The following is an 8746-nucleotide window of genomic DNA, read 5'->3' on the forward strand; positions in this document are numbered from 1 at the left end:
TCCACCCGCCTCGGCCTCCCAAAGTGCTGGGATTACAGGCTTGAGCCACCGCGCCCGGCTCTTTTTTTTTTTTTTTTTTTTTTTTAAGACAGGGTCTCACTCTGACACCCAGGCTGGAGTACAGTGGTATGATCATAGCTTGCTTAAGCCTTGAACAACTGGGCTCAAGCTATCCCCCAACCTCAGTTTCCTGAGTAGCTAGGAGTACAATTGAGTACAACTACACCTGGCTAATTTTTTTTTTTTAATGTTTTATAGCGACAGGGGCCTCACTATGTTGCCCAGGCTGGTCTTGAATGCCTGGCCTTAAATAATTCTCTAGCCGTCTCCCAAAGCACTGGGGTTACAGGCAGGAGCCCCTACCCCCAACCAGATCATTTCTCAAATGTGATTGGGTGATCTGCATCCATCCCTGGGGTGCTTGTTTAAAATGCAGATCCCTGGACCCTCCCCCAACCGATTGAGTCAGAACATCTGGAGTTCCGCATCTTAACAAGCTCCCTAGGTGATGCTGCTGGGCCTCCAAGTTGGAGAACCTCTGTAGTTGAAGAAATCCAGACTCCTTGGGGACTCAAATCTTATTTCAGATCTTCTTTGGATTAGTTTGACTTCAGCCTAGGTGTAAAATGGGTACACATTTTACATGTCTGTGATGCCAGGATGCACTCACAGGGGAGAGAGGGCTTTACAAGAGGTCAGAATCTAAGCCACCACTACAGTTGTACCAGATCCATGGAGAAAGACAGCCAGGCCTCATTTCCTCATGGTTCTCTCTTCCCTTACCTAGCTTTATGGTTCTTCACGGCACTGAGCACCACCAGGCTGTGCATTTTTGAGTTTGTTTGAATTTCATAAGGCCAGGGACTATGTTTTATTTAGAACTGTCCCCCACTTCCTAGAACAGTGCCTGGTACACACAGGTGCTCAATAAATGTTTGTGGAATGATTGAATGAAAGTTGTTCCTGCATAGATTCCACCTGCCTAGAGCAAAGCCAGGACACGGATTGGGATGAGCACATAGCATATGCCAGACATGGCTCTGAGTGCTTTACCTGCATCATCTCACTTCATATGTGACAGCCAAATGGCCCCCAGTGACTTTCACCAACTGGTATTCACGCCTTCGTATAGTTTCCTCCGACCCTGAGCTGGGCTGAGCAGTGTAAATGATATTGTAAAATGAGAAAGTATGACTTTTAAGGTTAGGTCATAAAATATGTTATGGCTTCTGCCTATAATCCCAGCACTTTGGGAAGCCAAGGAGGGTGGATCGCTTGAGGTCAGGACTTTGAGACCAACCTGGCCAACATAGTGAAACCTCATCTCTACTAAAAATACAAAAATTAACCAGGCGTGGTGGCGTGCACCTGTAGTTCCAGCTGCTGGTGGTGGTGGTGGTGGGGGGGGGTGCTGAGGCAGGAGAATCACTCCAACTGGGGAGGTGGAGGTTGCAGTGAGCCAAGGTTGCACCACTGCACTCCAGCCTGGGTGACAGAGTGAGACTCCATCTCAAAAAGGAAAAAAAAAAAAAAAAAAGAGTTTTCAAGCAAAAATTGAGCACATTTATCACCAGACAACTATCCCTATGGAGAATTCTAAAATAGCAGTTCTGAAACTTGGCTTCTCATTGCAAACACCAGAGAGCTTAACAAAAATTCCTGACACCTGGCTCCTATCCTCAGACATTCCGAATCAATTGATATGAGATATGGCTTAAGCAACAGTTTTTTTCCCCACTTGGCAACATCCTTTTACAGAAGGCAAGCATCAAGATTTTTTAAAAGCTTCCCAGGCTTTGGTCAGGTGTAGTAGCTCACGCCTGTAATCCCAGCACTTTGGGAGGCCTAGGTGGGAGAATTGCCTAAGCTCAGGAGTTCGAGACCGCCCTGGGCAACATAGTGAAATCCTGTCTCTACTAAGTACAAAAAATTAGCTGGCCATGGTGGCATGCACCTGTATTCCCAGCTAGTCGGGAGGCTGAGGCACGAGAATTGCTTGAGTCCCAGAGGCAGACGTTGCAGTGAGCCGAGATTTTGCCACTGCACTCCAGCTTGGGCTACAGAGTGATACTCTGTAGCGCCCCCCACCCCAAAAGAAAGCGTCCCCAGGCTATTCAAATGTACAAAATGTACAGCCAAGGTTGAGAAACATTGTCTAAAGGGATGTGTTTCAGGCAAAAGGAAAATTACCCCAGATGAAGGTCTGAGAGTCATTCATTCATTCAACATAGGGAGCTTCCATTTTGTGTTTGGAACTGTTCTAGACACCAGGAACACAGCAGTGAGCAAAACAGACCAAAGTCCCTGCCCTCTAGGAGAGGAAAACAGGCCCAAAACAAGATAAATAAGTAAAATATGCTCCGTTAGACAGTAATAGATGCTGAGAAGAAACAGAAGAAGCCAGGAAGGCGGATGTGAAATGCTGGTTACGTGTGTGTCTGTGAAATTTCAGATGGAGTAGCTAGGGAAGATTTTTGGGTAAAGGCCAATATAAAGGGAAGGAGCAAGGCATGCAGACGTTTGGGTTACGGCAGGTGCAAAGCCCTAAGGCGGGAGTGTGTCTGGCTTACTCCAGGACCAGCAGGCCAATGGGACTTGAGTGAGGCAAGGGCAGGGCAGTCAGCTACGGAGACAGAGGTCGGGAGGCAGTTTGCAAGCCCCGGGGAGGATCTCGATTTTTGCTTTAAGTGAGATGAAAGTATTTGAGTGGGGGAGTGGCATGAGTTCGATTTACATTTTAACTGGACTCAGCTGGGTGGAAATGAACAGTAGGGGGCAAAAGGAGAAGCAAGGAGCCCCAGGAAGAGGCTGGTTCAGGACACCCGAGATGACGGAGCACTGATGGAGCTGGAGCGGGATGGGGCTGGAGGCGGTGAGGGATGAGATTCTGCAAGTGGAGCCGGCAGGATCTGCTGATCGATGGGACGAGGAGTGGAAGAAAAATTAAAGCAGGGCAGGAGGCAGACGAATGCAAACTTCACCCACAGCTCAATGAAAAGACAGTAACCGCTGAGAGGCAGCGTCGGACCTGGGGCCTGGATTCAAACCTCAGCTGAGTGGCCTTGGACAGGTCATCAACACACAGAGACTTCGTGTATGCAACTGCAAACTGAGCCAAGGACCGGGCCTGCCCCGCGGTGTGCCTGAAGCTTGGGTGGGCAGGCGCCGGGTTCGCAGGGCACGCTCCCAACCAGTTCCCAGCAGCTCAACGCTGCGGGTCCCGCTGCCCTCCAGCCCGGGCTCCAGCTCCTGCTCAGGCTCCGGCTCCTGCTCCTGCCCGCCGCCCCGCACCAGCCCCCGGCTCCGCCCACCCCGCCTCCCGGCCCCGCCCCCTCGGGCGGTGCTGCAGCGTGACGGACAGGGTGAGCCTGGGGGTGTCCGGGGATCGGCGGTCAGCTCCGGAGGACGGGGTGGGGTCGCCCCGAACAGGAGCGCCGGGACTGCTGGGACCCCGCGCTCGGGCAGTGGGGGTCCCGGATGAGGCGACAAGTTTTCCGGTCCCCTTCCCAGTCCCGCCCCACTTCCGGGGCCGCCACTTTCACTTTCTTTTCCGCGGAAGCCGCTCTCCTTGCGAAGGACTGGGGCCTCCCGGGAGGAGGGGGCTTTGCCTTGAAACCCGGGACGCCAGGGGCGCTCCCGCAAGTGGGGGTCCTCCGGGACTTGGAGCGCCCCCGCTGGGCGGCGTCCCGGCGTCCTTTCCCCGCTTCTCCCCACCTCGGCTGGTCTCGTTTCCTCTTGCGCCCATTGCGGACTTGTCTGGGCATCCCCTGCCCTCTCACCGCCCCACGCGGGGTCCCGGCCTGGTCCCCGGGCGGTGTGATGCTTCCCGACTGCCGCGGGTACAACGAGGCACAGACAGGGCTTGGGCCGCGCCGGAGGCCACAAGGCCTGGCTGAGTTGCTCCTGGTGTCCCGCCCCTCCCAGGCGACCCGGAGGTAGCGTTTCCCGGAGCCACGGCCCCCCCCCAGGGGGATGGGCGCAGCCACGACAGATGGACGAGAAGACCAAGAAAGGTGGGCACAGGCCGGAGGTGACTGGGGAACGTCCAGTGGGAAGTGGGCCCCGCAGGACCTGGCCCTTCCTGCCCAGAAGGGCCTGGGTGAGGGGGCTTTAGCCTGCCCTCCCTCTGCCCGCCTCCCATCAGCTTCCCCCTTTGGGACCTGCTGGCTTCCAGAGGCATCTTGGGGCCCTGAAACCTCCTTGGGCCAGCTCTGTGCTGAGATGGGGCTAGGGGACTCCCAGAGGACACAGGGCATCGAACTTGGAGACTCCCTGGGCTGGTGGGGGACGGAACTCAGTTAATCTGAGTAGCAGGGGTCCTTGCCTCTTCTTTTTCCCCCTGCATCTAGGGTTGTAGAACAGAGGTCAGTCCCTGCCTTGCTGGAAGCCCTCCCATTGCCCTCTGTTCTTAGAACAAAGCCCAGAGCGCCTGGGTGGCCCATAGGACAGCTCTCCTCAGTCAGCCCGCTATGCTCACTCTAGTGGAGCCCCACTGGCTTCCTTCGGTTCTCATCCAACCATTTCTTGCCCAAGGCCCTTACTCTTCTTTCCACTTGGACCACTCTTCCCCACTGGGACTTGACATGTGCGGCTTCTCCTCCTTCAGGTCTCAGCTTCAGTGTTACCCCCTCCCAAAGGCCTTCCCTGGTCTTAACCTGTTTATTTCCCTGCCAGCAAGGATCACAATCTGACTTTTTTTTTTTCTTGTTTAACTTGTTTTTTGTCTCCCCACTGGGCAGGGAGATCCCTAAGGAGAGGGACCCTGTTTATCTGAATCACTGTGGGATCCCAGTTCCTGGGACAGTGGGTGGCACACAGTAGGAGCTCAATAACTGCTTGCTGGATAAATGAATAGAAGTATGAGGGACCCTGGGAATATGAAGGACAAACAGAACCAAATGAGCCTAGAGTGAGGAGGAGTGGGGAATATCAGAGAACCTCTCCCAGAGAAAGGGACTTTGAGTCACTGAAGGATGTGTAGGAGTTTACCAGGAAGACAGAGAAAGCAGCACAAAGATCATCTCCTTTCCTGCCCCATTAACCCCAGCTCCTGAAAATAAACCTGTGCTTAATTGGCTCCTGCTGTGCTGGCTTTTAGCAGAGGAAATGGCCCTGAGCCTCACCCGAGCCGTGGCAGGCGGGGATGAACAGGTGGCAATGAAGTGTGCCATCTGGCTGGCAGAGCAACGGGTGCCCCTGAGTGTGCAACTGAAGCCTGAGGCCTCCCCGACGCAGGACATCAGGTGAGGAGTGCACGGCTGGCCTGAACCCTAGGGGCAGCAGGACAGGACATTCTTGCCTGTAGAACAGTTCTTCCTAATGGCAGGTGCAGGCCTCAGGAGGCGTGGCTTCTAATCCTAATTATGTCACTAATCAACTGTGAGATAGAGGGCAGGTCACTTCACCTCTTGGAGTGTCCTCATTTTCAAAATTGGATCGTAACAGTAGCTATCTCATAGGGTTGTTAGGAGATATACCATATTAGGATGTTGGGCCTTATACAACAGAAAAAAAGGCAACAGTGATGTAAAGAAATTTGATGTCAAGAGAGTCCACGTGGGGAGGTTCTGCTCCCCACAGTCCTCAGAGGCTCATGTTGCTTCTCTCACTATTCTGCCATTAATTCCCAGATTCCTCAGGTGCAAAATGGCCATTCCAGCTGCATCCAGCCATCACATCAGGAGGAAGGGAAGAAAGGCACCCCTCCATACTATGTTCTAAAGAACATAGCTCAAAAGTTGTACACTCTTCTTCCATTAATTCCTATGGACCAGAACTGATTCCCACAGCTATGGTTCAGCTTTAGGGGATTCTGTATAGCCAGATATTCATCTAGAATAGTAAAGCAGTAGTTTTATAGTTTCTGATTTTCAATTCTCTTGGTGGGTCCCATTTGATTTTTCTTAAAAGTTTATCCATACAATTCAGCCATTTAAAGTATATAGTTCAATGGCTTTCAGTATATTCAGGGTTGTGCAACGATTGCCACAATCAATTTTAGAACATTTTCATCATCCTGTAAAAAAAAATCTGATACTCATTAGCAGTCAGTCCCTATCACTCTACCTTCTCCCTAACCCCTTAACCTTAGGCAACCACTAATCTACTTTTTATCTCTAGGGATCTTCCTTATCTGGAAATTTTATATAAGTTGAATCATGCAACATGTGGCCTTTTGTGTCTGGCTTCTTTCACTTAGCATCATGTTTTCTAGATTCATCCATGTTGTGGCAGGTATAATAACTTCATTCCCCTTTTTTTTGACAAGGGATCTCACTCTGTTGCCCGGGCTGAAGTGCAGTGGATTACAGTATATTCAGGGTTGTGCATATGTGTCTAGGTTGAAGTGCAGTAGAAGCGATGGATTACATTGCTCACTACAGCCTGAACTTCCTGAGCTTAAGCAATTCTCCTGCCTTGGCCTCTCTAGTAGCTGGGACTATAGACATGTACCACCACACCCAGCAATTTTTTAAAAATTTCTTTGTAGACAAGGTCTTGCTGTGTTGCCTAGGCTGGTCTTGAGCTCCTGGCTCAAGCAATCCTTCCACCTCAGCCTCTCAGAGTGCTGGGATTATAGGTGTGAGCCACCATGCCCAGCCAGAACTTTATTCCTTTTTATTGCCAAATAATCATCTATTTTATGGACAAACCTCATTATCTTATTAAATTAGTCGATGAACATTTGGATGTTTCTATTTTTTGGCTTTTATAAATAATGCTACCCTGAACATTTGTGGCCAACTTTTTGTGCGGACATGTTTTCATTTCTCTTGGGTATATACTAGGAGTGAAATTTTTGGGACATATGGTAACGCTATGTTTAACCCATTGAAGAACTGCCAGACAGTTTTCCAAAGTAGCTACACTACTTTACATTCCTACCAGCAAGTATGAGGTTTCTAGTTTCTCCACATCCTCTCTTACACTTGTTATTTGTCTTTTTGATTATAACCATCCTAGTAAGTTTGAAGAGTTATCTCGTTATGGTTTTGATTTGCAATTTTCTAACCATTTGATGACAAATGATGTTAAGCATCTTTTCTTGTGCTTATTTGCCATTTATATTTTCTTTAGAGGTTTGCCTGTTCAGGTCTTTTGCCCATTTTTAAATGGGTTTATCTTTTCTTTGTTTGTTTCTTTCTTTCTTTCTTTCTTTCTTTCTTTTTTGAGATGGAGTCTCACTCTGTGACTCAGGCAGGAGTGCAATGGCATAGTCTTGGCTCACTGTAACCTCTGCCTCTTAGGTTCATGTGATTCTCCTGCCTCAGCCTCCTGAGTAGCTGGGATTACAGGTGCCTACCACCACACCCAGGTAATTTTTGTATTTTTAGTAGAGATGGAGTCTTACCATGTTAGCCAGGCTGGTCTTGAACTCCTGAGCTCTGGTGATCCACCCTCCTTGGCCTCTCAAAGTGCTGGGATTACAGGCATGAGTCACCGCGCCTGACCAGGCTTATCTTTTTATTACTGAGTTGTAGGAGTACTTTATTCATTTTAGATACAAGTGCCTTATCAGCTACATGATTTGCAAAATTCTTCTCTCATTCTGTGGGTTGTCTTCTCACTTTGTTGATGGTATCCTTTGAAGTACATAAGTTTTAAATGTTGATGATGTCCAGTTAGTCTATGTTTTCTTTTGTCGTTTGTGCTTTTGGTGTCATATCTAAGAAATCATTGCCTCATTCAAGGTCATGAAGATTTACCTCTATATTTTCTTCTAAAGATTTTATAGGTTTAGCTCTTACATTAGGTCTTTGGTCCATTTTGATTTAATTTTTGTATATGATGTGGGATAAGGGTCCAGCTTCATTCTTAAGCTGTAGATATTGAGTTGTGCCACCACTATTTGTTAAAAAGACTATTTTCCCCTGTTTAATGATCTTAACCCTTTTTGAAAATTAATTGATCATAAATATGAGTGCTTATTTCTGGATTCTCATTTCTATTCCATTGAACTATAATATGTCTGCCCTTATGCCAGTACCACACTGTTTTGATTACTATAGCATCATAGTATTTGAAATCAGGAAATACAAGTTCTCCAACTTTAGTTCTTTTTCAATATTGTTTTGGTTATTACAAGCCTCTTGAATTTTCATATAAATTTTAAGATCAGCTTGTCTGTTTCTGCAAACAACAACTAGGATTTTGGTTGGGATTGCATTGAATCTGTAGATCATTGGCCACTTGATTTTAAACAAAATATTGATATATCTACTTCTTGAAATGGTTGTTTGAGACAGTACCTGTGTGTGGCCGGGTGCGGTGGCTCACGCCTGTAATCCCAGCACTTTGGGAGGCTGAGGTAGGTGGATCACGAGGTCTGGAGTTTGATACCAGCCCGACCAAATGGTGAAACCCCATCTCTACTAAAATTACAAAAATTATCCAGGTGTGGCGGCCTGTGCCTGTAATCTCAGCTACTGAGGAGTCTGAGGCAGGAGAATTGCTTGAACCTGGGAGGCAGAGGTTGTGGTGAGCCGAGATTGTGCCACTGCACTCCAGCCTGGGCAACAGAGTGAGACTCAGTCTCAAACAAACTAACAAACAAAAAATAAAAACAAAAACAGACAGTACCTATGTACTCCTTGCTGTGAAAAATGAGGAAGTTAACATTCTCATCTTCGGCCGGGCGCGGTGGCTCAAGCCTGTAATCCCAGCACTTTGGGAGGCCGAGGCGGGTGGATCACGAGGTCAAGAGATCGAGACCATCCTGGTCAACATGGTGAAACCCCGTCTCTAC

The 8746-nt window shown here is 48.7% G+C and overlaps 1 protein-coding gene across 7 annotated transcripts in view; it reads left to right on the plus strand.

Annotated features, from left to right (window-relative positions):
- The first annotated feature begins 3224 nt into the window (after positions 1 to 3224).
- The window catches only part of RBCK1 (RANBP2-type and C3HC4-type zinc finger containing 1), a 23314-nt gene continuing 17792 nt past the window's right edge, over positions 3225 to 8746 (plus strand). For 2 of the 7 annotated variants that reach the window (XM_037733522.1, XM_017515200.2), the window contains exons 1-2: positions 3930 to 4013; positions 5099 to 5243. In XM_037733522.1, the coding sequence (XP_037589450.1) occupies positions 3992 to 4013; positions 5099 to 5243 (167 nt within the window). In that variant the 5' untranslated portion in view covers positions 3930 to 3991. Of the gene's footprint in view, positions 3363 to 3429; positions 4014 to 5098; positions 5244 to 8746 lie in introns of those variants that run through there. The other 5 variants (XM_037733516.1, XM_037733527.1, XM_017515210.2 and 2 more) reach the window with 5 other exon arrangements.

Source organism: Cebus imitator, unplaced genomic scaffold, assembly GCF_001604975.1.
Source record: "Cebus imitator isolate Cc_AM_T3 unplaced genomic scaffold, Cebus_imitator-1.0 Scaffold18, whole genome shotgun sequence".
NCBI classification, from domain to species: Eukaryota; Metazoa; Chordata; class Mammalia; order Primates; family Cebidae; genus Cebus; species Cebus imitator.